We start from the raw sequence: 14,865 nt of genomic DNA, 5'->3' as shown, positions 1-14,865 counted from the left end.
AGGGGGAAGAATGTTTATATAAGGAATAAGTGAGAATCTTTAGCATCCTAATTAAAACTCTTTTTCCAGAATCAACCTTATGATACATGTTATATTTAAAAGGCAGACATTTCAGGGATTGGAAACATATTTTTAATTATTAGTAACACGTACATGCATATAGCTATTAATTTTTAACTTATTTTTAAAATAAAATATGGTCATGAAAAACAATAATGCTTAAAATAAAATTTTTTAGACATGTATTAGAGTCATTAAAAATGAAATAAAGTGAACCTGAAGGATAATAATGATGTTTTTAATAATGAGGTTAGAGATCATCTTTTTTATATCCTAAATGCCTGGCTGTGAGTGACTGGCATATATTAGGCTCTCATACGATGACGGATAGACAGACAGATGGAAGGCCCAATGAATGATAGTAAATATGTCTTCTCATATATATCCAAAGATCATATTGACTAGCTTCTAATGCAGGGGTAAGAATCTTGATGAAAACAATTTATCTTAAATCCGTAGATGCCAGTCTGGCTCAGCATTAATACTGACAGTAGTTTTTTGTTGTTGTTTAAAAAGCAAGTATGTTAAAATATCTCTATTAGAAAAGATTACAATTTGAAAGAAAGGATTATTCTACAATCTTAAAACTATAAAGCAATTTAAGGCAAAGGGGTACAGCAAAGTACCTGTACCATAGCTCAAACATTACTAAATGAAAGTTCAGGGTCTATATCAAGCTGTCTGTATTCTCTATTGGTAAGTGTGTGCCCTGGCAGATATGGTTTATGTGGCCCGCTGTTATCTACCCATTGATGGCTGTCCATCTCTAGCCCCTCTTGCCATGCTAGGCACCCATGAGTGTGGAATGATTATTAGTAATTGGTGTTGACTTTACAACTCCGTAATGTATATACTACAGGCATGCCTACTCACTCACTTTTAAATTCTTCCTACCTTGTTCTGGCACTTGAAATATCTTGCTTGAGATTTTAATACTGGTGAGATTTTAATACTGGTTAATGTAGGAAAACTTCTGCATAAGCACCACTAACTTAAAAGTGTAATTTGATTTCTCCCTGCACCTTTTGAATCTAGGAAGAAGAGAAATTCTCCAAATTGTTGTGGCACATCATTTCACAGTTTAAAATAAAATCACAGCTGTCTGATTATGCAGCACAGTCCTTGGTTTTGCAGGAAAATTTTTTTTCTTTTCCCTTATTCACCAACCCCTCAAGTATGTAATGCTATGTGCTTTGCGAATTTGGATTATATTTTGGATATACACACAAAACATGTATGAATGATTCCTGGATGATCTATATCCAAGTTCCTATATCGTTCTCATATCCACACATATTATGTTATATATTCTGGATAGTTTAATTTTTTTTTTTAGCATTCCTCTTTTAAAAGCTGAACATTAAAAATAATGTAGAAAAGTTGAAAATTCTAAGATGTTTTTCATTAGTTTTTAAAGTATTCGAGAGAGAGTTGTGGTTTGAGGGACTTAACGGTTGTTGTTTTATGGCATTAAGGAAATGTTTTTGGCTAATATTTCGATATACTTAAATGTGTATTATCTCTGGATGTATCAGATCTATCATCAGAATAACTTTCCATTGACACAGTTGTCCTATGTATACCAGTCCCCAAAATGGTAATTTTAAGAATGTCACTTAAAAAGTCCCTGCCCGTAGGAAAATCAAAGAGTAGATGGGAACATCAACCAATGTTAGACAGGAGTTGGGCAGCTTAATTACTTAATTCATTCCAAAACAAAAGCTGACTTAAGTCAGAATCAAATTGTACACCTGACAGAAAGAAAGGAGTTTATCTACTAATTTAAAAATGTAAACATAAATTTTATATAGGGGTGTAACTATCTGAATACATATATTGCCATTTCTCTGCTATAAAAAAATATTTCTTGACACCAATGGTAATATATTTGTTCCTTCCTCAGCACCAAATGTGTCCACATCTATTTAAACAGTAGGAGCCTCATTTCTAAATTAATCTATGCCAGGACATACATAAGCCAATTATTGTGGTTCACTGAAGTTTCAGCACTAAGCATATTCTCAATTAAAAATAATTTTGGCTCATTCATTGAAATATTATTTTCCCTTCTTGTACTACAACTTCAAAAAGAGCATAACAAAACTTGGATTTCTTTAAAAGAGCCAAGTGTGCAACTATAGAAGTAAAACATCATGTCAATTCACAAAATAAATGAATAATAATACTAAAAATTTTCCAAATAATGCCAATTTAAATGTTCAAAATCCAGTTATGTGCTTTGTTATAAAACAGTTCAAATAAAAATTCCTTTGTTTTCTGTTATCTTTTTCAAAATTCATAAATCCTACTGAAGTTAATCTATTTTTTTTTCCCCACTTCAGAACACCAGGCACCGATTTGTCCATTGGAAGTCTTGGCTTGCTTTTTAATACCTATATTAAGAAACAAAATGAAACAATTTATTAATCTGATAACATAAATGAATGAATATAGTAGACAAGTTTGAAGTCAACCTTTTAGAAAATTGAGGTATCAATTTCCCTCCACCTAAGCAACAGTTCCTTCTGAAATTATCCATTAATATTTACTTTTAACATTGGTTTGCAGAAAGTAGCTATGTCAGTAGCAGAGAGTGTATGCCTGATGCCTACAGACTTGATGTTTATAGTTGAAAGAAACACCCTCTGAAACAATCAAGAATAAAGGAGAACTTATCGGACCAGCAACTCGGCCTGGGTGAGTTCACTCCATGGAACAAGTGTGACTTGTACACCAAGAAGCAGGGTCATGGCCTCTTCACCATCCTGCATTAGTCCCTTTTCTTAAATGTAGAATGAGGCATTAATGGACAAGACACTAGGTCAAAGCCAATAAATAAAAATATTGGTATATTTATATTATGATCATAGATCCCCAGGTAAAGAAAATAAGAATGGACTTAGTCCAAATCATAAACCAGCAATTTCCAAATAGTAATTTCTGTGAGAAGAGGACTTAATTATAGTGTCCTAGAACTGACCTGGGCCATAGAGTAACTCGGTCCATATGTTTTGTTAAAAATGAGGAAAATGAGGGAGAAGAGGATACATTAAAGGCACACACTTTCTTACTGGGTGGTTTGTTCACACCAATGGAATGCTCTCAAATATTCAATTAGTGTGAAAAACAATCAGTAAACTGGGAGGTTATATGTTTTTAAGAGTTAAAAAAAAAAGTATGATAGCATTACCAAAGGACTCATACTGCTGCATACAGTCACCAGACTGACCACATAGCATTAGACAAGTTACATTCACTGCTCAAGAAAATAAAGACTCCATGGTCTCCAAAATGAAGTTCAGACACTTTAGTTTATGCTTCAGCTCTCTGATCTGGTACCAACTTACTTCTCCATCCTTTTTTGCCTTACTCTTAACTCCATGAAACGTGCTTTAGCCACATGAGAACACTTGCTTTTTCAAACATGTCCTACAGTTTCTTTCTGCCATAGGTGCCAGTGATGTTGACTCCTCCTGACATGCTCTTGCTTAACTCTCCCCAGTGCAGTCCTCCTCAGCCATCATGGTGCAATTCATATACTGTCCTAAAGCCACTCCTGATTCTCAGCCAAAGGAAATTTCTCCTTTCTCTGAACTCTGATCCCTAGCAAGGGAGATCAGAAGTGAAAGTCAAAGTATAAGAAGCAATCATGATTCTGCTGAAGGTAGAGTTTTCTTTCTCAGGTCAAGGTTTCTGCATGTCTCTCATTATTTTCCACTCACAGATAAATATGATATGATCTTATTTTATTATGAATCACTAACTATGGGTCATTAAACTTTTTCGCATCTCATCTAATCAATGTTTATTATTAAAATTCTACCTCAACTATTCTTGCAGTTTAGTTATAGTCAATGACAACTGGTTAAAGAAAGACTCTAGGCTGGAGCAATATAACAATTTTTATTTGCTCTAAATATCTGGTAATATCCAATCCAGTGGATTCTACTGATGAAAAACAAAACACTTCTCCTATCCAGACCTAGTTCTAGAGGAAGGTCAGCAGTTGTACCTGGGAGTCTCTTGGCTTATTAGAGCAGAGGCCCTTCTGGTCCTGCTATTACTCCTCATAGAAGTTTTCATATTATATCTATCACAGTTATATGTTTATTTCACCCTCTCAATACCAAATTCTAAATTCCTAAAGAGAAGATAATCAAGTATTGAATGAGAGGCTACATGGTAGCATACCTACACCTGGCAGTAGTTATCCAGTGATAGACAAGAGACTATGTCCCAGCCATGACAGTAGAGCAGAAGACAAACATTAAACAGAGAGATTTCACAAGTAATTAATTAGAATTACTATAAGACTATAAGAGAGCAATACAGGTTCAGGAATCATATTTATCTTTGTATTACTCTAATATCTAGTGCCATGTAGGACCTGAATAAATACGTAGTGCAAATGTGAGAGTGCCACTAAATAAATGAATGAGGAATGAATGAATGAATAAATTAAGAAATTACAAAAATTAAGAGAAAATAGTTTATATTTTTTAAATTTATTTTAGCTCAAACAACACTGATATTCTGGGGATTTGCAGTTGTACTCTGATCACTTCTATGCAATATGGGCCCTAAACCTAGCCAGATTTTCTATATTGTGGGCATATTCAGAAGAATATACTGAATTATCTTTTTTTTCAGTGCTGTACCTCACTGTCATAAGCTTCATCTACATCTGATGCTGTATTGACACTTGTAAAGCACAAACTTTGCTCCTATATGCGAATAAGGAAAAAACACCCCTCCAAGGTGAATACAGTCCACGTCACAGTACATGGCTCTGTGAATGGATCACAGGCTTCATCTTACCCCTGTCCAGGAGCCCAGGTATAAGTGGACTTGGGAAAAGCCACAAACTACAACATAACATGTTCATGGGGTGGTCAACCATTGTCCTGGTTTGTATATCAGAGGGAAAAAGTCACCCACCAATGCCTCTCCAACATCAAGGCAAAGCTGATGAATGTTCAGTATCATTTTAATGGCATTCTCATTGTTAGGAAGGTGTCACTCACAGGCGGCATCTGTAGTTAGGATCAATATCCCAGCAACACTAGAGCAGGTGGTGCTTAGGTGTCAGGGTGAGACACACACAACAAATCTACTCAGCTTTCTTTAGTTATTTTCATCATCACACCTTCTCCGTTAATATTTATGTGTTGGGGTTCTATCTAAGATTTCATTCAAAGAAGAGTTTCAGGACTAGGGAAATTATGAAAGCATCCCTCCTTTTGCGGGCTGTTTTCCTAGTAGTTGTTCTGGAACTTAAATATGTGAACTCTTGATTTCTTCAGGACAGACAGTCCGATGTCTTCAGGGGCATACTTTAAGCAGTGATTTTTCAGAATGTACTTTGAAGAACTCCAGGAATTTCTTCAGAGCTCCTTCATGGACTGTTTGGCAGGAGCAGGAAACCCCCACTGTTTGGGCTCCCACAAGGTCACCCACAGTGCGTATTGCATATTTTACATATTCAGCCTCCACATAAGCTTTTTGCATAGACAATGGTGTTCTGTGTGTATGTCTTGTCTTCAGAACTAAGCTTTAGGATGATAAAAACGAGTACAACCCCCTTTCTCTAGCATTATCAAAAAAAGATCAGTTCTAACTATGTGATAGTGCAGACTCTACCATTTTTTACCTTTGGTCTAGTTTACAAGAAAGCTACAGAAGTAGCAGCAACAAGCATGTCATGTGTAATGCCTACCGATGAACTGAGATGCTTTGTGGTGACAATATTATTTAGCTAGGCAAATAAGACTCACGGTGAAATCGTGCAGCCCGAGGCATATGCATGATGTCCTGTGTAGCGAATGTCACAGCGTACGACGTTGTTGGAATAGTCCGATTCAGGCACCAAGTAGCTGGGGTTCACACTGACCTGGGCAACACAGACATCACCCATGTTTACTGGTGATTTTTATCAGCAGTGTTTACTGGTTAATTTCTTCCTATTCTCACAAGGCTAGCTAACATACTTCAATTAACTCAAGCAGGGAGGAGGGTTAAGTTGGGAAAGTGGTTAAACTCTGAAGAAGTTTTAGGAGGAGGCTGTATATTTTTCCCTGCAGTTCTTTAAAATAAGAAATGCTTTTATATATCTAGGTTCATTTAGAAACTGTTCTAGGAGATATATAATTGCTTTTGGGATAGTGATTAGTTAACATTTGAATCCAGAGGAGGAGCTCTATTGAACTGTGATAAAAATAAATTGCAGGTACATTATTTTCAAAGGTCTCTACCTTTAGAATGTAGTTTCCAGGTTGTACATCTGTAATATCAATCCACTGGCAGTCTATGTCTGCATTATAAGTATCATAACAGCCGGGACTCAACCCCTAAAACAAAATTTAAAAATTAAAAGATGGTATATGGTTAGAGTATGCTGAAGAATATGCCTATTATGTGGAAATTAAGTTTCAAGTTAGTACTTTCAAGAGTTTGACATAAAACTATTTCATCTCCCTTAAGATGCCATATTAGCCTTACAGCAGCACCTCCTGCTAAAAAAAAATATGGGACTAATATAAGTAGTATACATCTAGCTTTTTAAAAGTGTCATAAATCACCAGTGATAAATACAATCTTAAGTGACAAACTAGAACTTCACCAAAATTCTAGACTATCACCAGTTCAGGAATAAAGGCCATAAAATAACCAATTTAGCCCAAATGTCCTCTTTCCAATTTAACCCTCTCCAACTTCTCTTGTGGAAGTTATCTTCCTATACTCTTCCCATGATAACTTTTTTGTGTGTAAAGCTTTTATAATATGTATCCTTTTCCGTCTGCATTATAATCATACTATATAAAAACATATCTAATTAAAGGTTGTAAGCTCCCAAAGGATAGGGTCTGTGGTTGCATTTTTAAATAGCTAACATTTAGTAAGTATATACTATGCACCAGGAACAGTTTTAAACATGTTACATATGTAAATTCAGTTCTCCCAACTATATGAGGCAGGTGCTAATACTATGCCCATTTTACAGATGGGGAATCTGAGGCACTGAAGGATTCACAGCTTGTAAGTAGCTGAGCTCATTTAGAGTTCAGGCAGTTAGGTTTAGGGTCTCTGTTCTTCACCCCCATACTATACTCTCTCTCACACAGTCATTGAAATATTTTGTTGAATTAAAGGGATGAATATATGCCTCGGTGAATAAATTCCACATCCCTCCACTTGCTAAGTTATTCACTTCAGTAAGTAAATGAGTAACTTCTATAGGCTGAAAGGAGAAAAATACCAATGAGATACGGTCTTTGCTCTCCAGAAAGTTATAATCTGGAGAAGTTTATTCAAATCGAAGTATGTATTCTTGGCTCTTATTAGTTCTTCATGAGAAGTTTTACTGTTATATTTTATTCTAACAGTAATCAAAAGTAAATTAAAAAGCATATGCTAAAATCATTTTATCAAAACTGCCATTTAATTTTGGCATCCAAAATTACCCAAGGAGACGGCAAAATTATCTAAGCATGTTCTACCTATGCTGTTGTGGCTATAGCTTGATTTGGGAAGAATGGGGGAGAACTGTGCTCTCAGATAGCACATAATAGCATAGACAGGCCACACTCAAAAGTACCCGTGCCACGGCAGTGAGAACCATATAGCCACCTTGGTTCATATCAGCTGGCAGTTGTTCATTAACCATATATTGAGGAGTAAACATATAATGAAGATTTTTTGGTTTCTTATTTCAGCACATAATTCTGATTCTGGCACATAAAAAATACTCAGTAAGTGTTAGCTCTTATTATCGTTGCTCCTGCTACTATTGCTACCATTACATTCATGGCATTAGAGGGAGTTGTTGGATTAGATACCTACCTAAGACAGGCTTTAATAATGTTATGATGTTTATCTTACTTTCAAGTGAACAAAAGAGCTTTAAAGAAATGCTGAAATTGGCACTCTAGATAACTAGCAGAGCTTTTATTATTTGAACTAGCTAACAAAAAAAAATGGGAGTTTTTAAGGTCATTAAGCAAACAGGTATTTCATGTATTCAAAGTCAAACTTTAAAAACAGATTAAATGTAGAACCTGAGCTGAGGCCATCTAAATTGCTATTTGGTTTTAGCAAAACATAGTTGTTTATTACATTAAATTAATGAGGTTAATGTGACAGTTTCTAGTTCCATATATATTTAATATGTAAATTTGTTATCTAAGAACTTGACTTCTGTGAAAGTATAAAGAAGTTATTTTAGCTTTATATTTGGATACATTTAAACAACATTATAATACAACTAATCTAGGTCAACACTGGGGCTTTGTGAGAATTACTTTTTCCTTTAAATGGAATACCAGTCTAGTGAAAAACACAAATACAGAAATCACTTGTAATGCAAGACGTAGTGAATGAATAATGGTTACATGGGACATAAACAGAAGGCGATTAACAGGAAAGCTACCATATAAAATGAAGTGTGGTCATCCTCAGGAATTGGGGGACTAGAAATGCTACAAATACCTATAGTCCTAGATTCAAATATTTCAGCAGTGAGCTGTCCACAGTGCCTCTTTTTCTAAGTGAAGAGAATAAACTCTAGGTCTCCTGCACAGTTGAGTGCTGTGAGACTTGCTGGTCACCCAGTGAAAAGGGAATCTTTGTATGCACATGTGAATGATGTGTGGGTAGGTTACAGCTGCTTTTGCTGAAAGAATAGTGCTGCCGCCTAGGCACATGGAATTGAACCTTTTCTCCCTCCAATTGCTATGACATTCTAAGCTCAGAAAAAGAAGCAATGGTAACATTTAGGTCACCAAAAAGCTTCCTGCCACAGCCCTGGAATTTGCTTCCCAGATGCCAGCTGCTGATCCTTTTGTGCCTTGAGTTATATACATTCACTACTCCTTGCCAAGATTTCGGCTGGAGTAAAATTATAATGTCCTTTTACAAATTAGGGTTTCTTGTGGAAATACTGGCATGGCTTTTAACTGACACAGATTTTCCCATTATAAAGCCTTCAAACTGCTTAGCTCAGCACGATTTCGAAAAATCCATCCAAAGTACATCTGACATCAATTATACTGTAGGTTTAAATATATATGTGTGGAGAAAGAAATTGTGTCCTTCTGCTTGTACTTGCATGATTAAAAGAGAGAAATTTTAAAAGTGCTTTTTAAGAAACTTATTTTCTCTCCTTTTGCTAACTAACCCCAATTACCATTCTATTTTTAGCTTAATAAGTGGAGGGAAGAATGGTTTTGCAGATGAGAAAACAGAGGTATCTCTCTTCATATAGTTACTTACCAAGCCTGTTAAGGAATACAGAATGAAAGCAGATATTGGAAACCATTCAGATTTGTTCAGAGAGTAAAGTGCTGCTAATTTTTATTGTGGAACATAATGAGTATGTGTAGTGACCTGCTCTGATGGTGAAATACTTTAAAAGTAATTTGGATTATGAAGCCGTGACTTTTCTTTTCTCAGTTATTTCCCATCTTGACTGGATGACCCCCTCAATGAAAGAGTTTGTAAAAGACAGGCAGGAAGGAAGAAGATAGAAGACCACTTTGTTTTCTTTCTGAAGGCTGCAGTTTCCTGATTCTATGATGCCAACCTACCTGTGTGTGTGCAGTACATGCAAATCGCCTGTGGTAGCCATAGTCACAGGATGTGTCCTCAAGACAGAAACTTGCTTTGTGGCCTTCAGCCACTCTCCTCTGGGTGTTGGCATCAAGTAGGTCATAGTGGCTGAATTCATCCATGCTGTGGTAATGTCTGATGTGCCATACAACACAGAGACAGTGGTCAGTAACAGAGAGAAAAGGCAATGAGGATTTTAGATGACTCCTCGCTTCCTTACATTTGTTTGCACATTAAAATTAAGATCAAGTTCATCTTGTTAAAGCCAGATTCATGCTAGATTTTTTTCCCTGCCAGAGAGAGAAATCTACAATCTAAAATTGTAGGCTTTTAACTTTGCTACTGGTGGCGGGGTCGAGGGGGGGACTTATTTTGAGTATTTTACCTTTCTATTACAACCTGTTTTTATCTTTGAATATCAAATAGGAACAGACAGAAAATTATCTGTGTTTAAGTAAAACTTGCCATATGCTCTCTAGTATATGTTCTCTTACCACTACTAATGTTTCATTCCAAAAAAGAAGGGGTTTCTATGAGACTTCAAAACACTGAGTCCTCATAGATTTAAAATCATTACTAAAATGTAAAAGAGACAAATGGCATGTTTTATCCACCATTAGTATTTACTAATTAAACTTTTATTTAGAAATAATTTTATTTTATCAGAAAATTTGGTGCTGACATCCATTGTTTCATTTGATTAAAGAGAAAGTTCTGAGCTGTTCATCTTCTCACATAAAGGAAAGAACAAGAAGAAATGGCTTGACTTAAAGAAAGTATAAGGGCACCTATCAGGATTTCCTGGCCATAAACACTTGGGCAACTTATTAAGGCAAATTATAGTATTATCTAACATGAAAATCTTTAAATTTAGGACAGAACAGGCAAAGTCAATACAGGTCTTTTAAAAGATGGAGATAAGGACTTCTCAGCTCATGGAGTATTTCATCTACCTCTCTCTTTGAGAACGATGTCTGAATCTTTTTGATAAAAATTTGTCATCTCGATTAAATGCAAACTGTAGGTGCCCTTGGCTGCAATAGGCTATTTTTAGAAATCTTACTTGTAGTATATTGGAGTAAAAGTTTAATAAATTAGATTTAGAGCTTCTAATTTAAAGGATAACAACAAGATCTAGTAATTGATGTGTTATCTTAAAGATAGACACCATTGATTATGTCAAATTCTAAATATAAATATTAAGTAATTTTCTCCCTTTGTGTAAGAATCATCTGAAGAATGAAAAAGGAACTCAGAAGTATCCAGGAAGCCCATGCACTTACTGATGACAACTGTGCCATTCCCAGGAATATCTTGGTCGACTCGGTAAGAAATCAGATGTCCCTTGGTTTTTCACTCTTTGGGGAAATCTTAGCAGCACCCTGTGATCATAATCTCTGACATCTCCCCTGTATGCTGAGCTGCGATTTTGGAAAAACAACAACAACAAAACAAACAAGAAAAACACATCATTTTTATAGAATAATAACTAAAGACAAAAGTACAGGCAAAACCTTCATTTTTTAATGGCAACAGTCCCTCTGCTCCAACTGGACTATCAGTTCCAAGAGACCAGGGCATTTTGCTTATTTTGTTAATTGCTGAATCTCCAGATCCTAGAACAGTACCTGGCGAGTAGACCTCAGTGAATATTTGTCAAATGGATGAATAAATGACAACTATGGAAATCCACAGTTTAAAAGTAAAAATGTAATAAAATTAGCATTAAAAATTTACATGTGATAAGTAAATTTGTATTTATAATTGATTCATGTTTAATCATATGAATGAGTGAAACTGAGCTGGAAATTATCCTAAATAAAAATTCATCCACATTTACTTAAGAACTTTGGATTTAACAATGCATTTCTTCTTAAATAATTAACTAAGATATGAAGTGGCAAAATAAGAGAGTAAACCCAGTTTCGATAAATAATTTTATAACCTCTACAAAACAATAACATTACTGCAATAATATCATAGGCGGGGCAATGATGTGAGTGATGCAAGACTCAAGAATGAAAATGAGCTTCTCTTCCTTTAGCCTGACAGTTATCAAAGGTCAAAGTTGAAGAAATATACAAATAAACATTACTGTGTTCCTTCTAATATATTTTGTGTGTATGTACATTCAGATACTATTGATGACCTTATTTTACACTATAAAAAGTTTTATGAGACCTATCAAAACATCTTTTGCTCCCTCTGCTGGTTTCTCAGCAGCAAACTCCGTTCCCCAGATTGCTATGATTTTATTTTAGGACTAATGGAAAAACAAAGCTCTTGCTTATGCTCTTATTCTGGCTGAAGTAATACCAAAACAAGTAAGTTAATTGCGGTTTCAAACAGGAGAAGGGGTTCCACGCTGGCATTTTTGCCTCCAATCTTTTAAGGGGGTATTAACAAGCTCTTCCAGCCGCAGTCCTCACCGCCCCCCCCCCCGCCCCTCCCACGTTATAGTATAGTTAGTTGTCTATTAGAAAATGATTGGAAACGGTCGTCTCCAGAGTTTAAGGATCTTGGAAAAAGAACAGGAGACCCCACCCCTAACTCTCCGGGAAAAGGGTTTACTCCATCGCCCTGATTTGTGCTGTAGTTTGAAAGCTAGAACCCACAGAAATCTTCAAAATGTTAACTCTCCATCCAGGTCAGCATGCTCAAGAGATCAAGTCCTGTTTCCCAGCTCTTGTCCCACTTTCTGACTCTTGTCTGCATGGAGCAAGAGTGGTTAGAACCAGGCACAGAGTCAGCCCCAGGAACCAAGACGGGAGAGCCAGGCAGCCGAAATCCCAGCCCGTACCTGGCCAAGCAGTTTTCCTCCGCAGCGCATCTCAGGTTGTACATGGACATCTTTTGCACGTACGTGGACGCCTGGATGTAGTAGGGGTCAGGCACCAGGTCCGGGAGACCTAAACATCAGCAGGCGAAGGGCATAGCAGTGAGACAACTCAGCGCCCCCTACCCGGGCTCCGGTTCCCTCCGTGTCCCTTACTCCTCCTCATCCTTCGCCCAACTGGACTTCGGTGTTGGTGTTGGGCTGCGGGTAGCAGGAGAACGGGACGCCCCGGGCTGCAAAGCAAAGTGGAAAGGCAGCAGGAGGGGCCGGGCGCGCGGTTTGCACCAGATTCCAGGGCTGCCTCTGCAGGCACTGGGGGAGGGATCGGATCTGTGGGGACTAGGGCCTGCCGCGCCCAGGCAGCCACGTCGGGGAGCCACCAGCCACGTTGGGGAAGGGGTATGCGAGTGCTTCCAGCGACTTTGGGTGCTTACCGTACTGGAAGTAGCCGGTGCCATATCCGGGCCGGTACCTGCTCCCAGGCCGGGGCCTTTCGTATGTGTCGTAGTAGTTGTAATAGGGGTTGTCGTCAGAGTACTTATAAGGATTGTACGGGTCGTCGCCCACCATGCCGTCCACGCGGCTGGGCGGCCTGAGGTTACTGAGTGCCGGGCGCTCCGCCGGCTCCGTCCGGTTATTAGCGCGGGAGGCACCAGCGTCGCCGGCCCCAGACAAGTAGCCGGCTTGGAACCAGTGGCGGGCGGTGGGCCTGGGGCGACCGGTGGTGGCTCCCGACGGCCCAGTGTTCCGCGCCCGAGTCGCCGCTGTGCGGTTGTTGCGGAGCAGAAGGATCGGCGTGCGCGGCTGCGGGGCAGCGGCGTTGGCGGCGCCAGGGGCGGTGACGCCCGGGTCCCGTCGGCGCTGCGGCTGGTACTGCGAGCCCAGGCTCAGAAGGCTGAACACCTGCCCGTTGTTCTCCCATTGGATTCTCTGGCTCCAGGTGCCCGGAGCCGCCGGCAGCTCCCGCGGGGGCTGCTGCTGGCTGGTGGACGGTGGGGCGCAGTGCAGGACCGTGCAGAGCTGCAGTGGCCCGAGCAGGAGCGCGGTCCAGGCGAAGCGCATCGCTCCCTTTGCCGAATCGTCCCCACTCCCGGAGGACGTAGCTCGGGGAAAAGAAAAACGGGGCTCAAATCACGTGAAGCAGAGAGAAGTCTTCAACCAGGGAGGCGGGCAGAGCGCGGGTATCTTAGTCCCCACCAAGCAGTGCCAAGGGTGGGCTGCAGACCTTTCTCCAGTAAAGACCGCTGCTGGGACGTGGCACTCGCCTCTCGCCTCTTTCCCAGTCCTGGAAGGCGACGGAGAGCGGCGCGGCGGCCCCAGCGAGCGGCAGTGTCTGGAGCGAAGGAAGGAGAGATTTTAAACTTTCTGGCACGTTTGCAAAGTTACACAAGCCGTTCTGGCCCGGCTGCCCCTCCGCTATTTGTTCACGTAATGCGATTGGAAACGTGCAAGGGGGACAGCTCCTCGCCTCTGCCCCTCCCTCCCTGTCCTGTCCTCCTCCTCCCCCCAGACACGTTGCACAGGGAGCGTTAAGGGGAAAGAACAAAACGGAACACACATCCTGAGACACACTCGGCTTAATCTGGGGCGAACATGCAGGAATTTCAAAAGACTCAGACAGGCAAAGGCAGCCAGGCCATGGGGCGACGCCAAAATATGCATGAAGAAAAATGCTATTAGGTCACCAGCCCTGGAGAGGCGGGAAGTTGAGAGATGGGGAGGGTGCTGGGGGCGAGAGTTGGGGGTGGAGGGGTGGAACGATTGTGACTAACATTTATCCATAAGGAGTTAACCAGACTAATTTCCCAGTGCATACTCACTCGCTTTTATGGGAAGTGCCCTCAGCAAATAAACCCCAGGATATCAAATTTTGGTTTTTTGTGTGTAGGTAATATGAGAAATGGGTTACAAATTTGTTTCCTACAGTGAATATTTTAATAACCAAAAGTGAAAATTTACAGGGAACAAAAGCCAGATAATGCTGAAACGATGAATAAGCCTGTCTTTTTCAAAATGCTGGCTGATTTGTACTTTGAGTGGAAATGAAGAACCATCTTTCATCTTGACAGTGTCTACCAGGGAGTTTCTTTAAAGGGAATAGAGCAAGTCTGCCTAGGAGAGCATTCAGAAGACAGCTTTAATGAGCGTTTGACCTGACTTTTTTTTTTTTTTTTTTTTTTGATCTTTCTACATCTAATAAGGAGGCTTGACTTTGGATTTTAAAAAATTAAGTCACTATTTGTTAAATGTTGAAGTCCTATGGTGTCTGATTGATTTTCCAACTTAAAGAGGTTACTAAAGAAAGAGCCTTGGGGTTCGCATTTTGTTAAAGAAAGGGAAGGGAAAAAGGCTGGCCAGGGGAGAAT

General features: G+C 39.2%; 1 protein-coding gene across 3 annotated transcripts; it reads right to left on the bottom strand.

Moving 5' to 3' along the window:
- Window positions 1-284: 284 nt before the first annotated feature.
- Window positions 285-14,113, bottom strand: LOX (lysyl oxidase). 3 transcript variants are annotated; one of them, XM_016145303.2, is made up of 7 exons: window positions 12,934-14,102; window positions 12,464-12,572; window positions 10,947-11,084; window positions 9,642-9,798; window positions 6,312-6,407; window positions 5,835-5,950; window positions 285-2,453 (listed from the first exon to the last, which is right to left on the bottom strand). In XM_016145303.2, the coding sequence occupies exons 1-7, from the start codon at window positions 13,559-13,561 to the stop codon at window positions 2,447-2,449; spliced, it is 1,251 nt and encodes a 416-aa protein (XP_016000789.1). In that variant the 5' UTR covers window positions 13,562-14,102; the 3' UTR covers window positions 285-2,446. The 3 variants fall into 3 exon arrangements, with proteins under 3 accessions (XP_016000789.1, XP_036082222.1, XP_016000788.2); XM_036226329.1 differs by lacking the exon at window positions 285-2,453 and having other exon boundaries at window positions 5,831-5,950; window positions 12,934-14,104; XM_016145302.2 differs by lacking the exons at window positions 285-2,453; window positions 5,835-5,950 and having other exon boundaries at window positions 6,162-6,407; window positions 12,934-14,113.
- Between the last annotated feature and the right edge of the window lie 752 nt (window positions 14,114-14,865).

This window comes from Rousettus aegyptiacus, unplaced genomic scaffold, assembly GCF_014176215.1.
Source record: "Rousettus aegyptiacus isolate mRouAeg1 unplaced genomic scaffold, mRouAeg1.p scaffold_m13_p_8, whole genome shotgun sequence".
Lineage (NCBI taxonomy): Eukaryota > Metazoa > Chordata > Mammalia > Chiroptera > Pteropodidae > Rousettus > Rousettus aegyptiacus.
This window is presented reverse-complemented; position numbering and strand designations above follow the sequence as displayed.

What these genes read in the sequence shown, in the direction of transcription:
- LOX (XM_016145302.2), bottom strand. Translation starts at nt 13,561, where the DNA reads ATGCGCTTCGCCTGGACCGCGCTCCTGCTCGGGCCACTGCAGCTCTGC. An exon ending in GAGGAAAACTGCTTGGCCAG is followed by an intron (nt 11,085 to 12,463) that starts GTACGGGCTGGG and finishes CCAAAATCGCAG; the next exon opens with CTCAGCATACAGGGGAGATG. An exon ending in CATGTACTGCACACACACAG is followed by an intron (nt 6,408 to 9,641) that starts GTAGGTTGGCAT and finishes ATTTTGTTTTAG; the next exon opens with GGGTTGAGTCCCGGCTGTTA.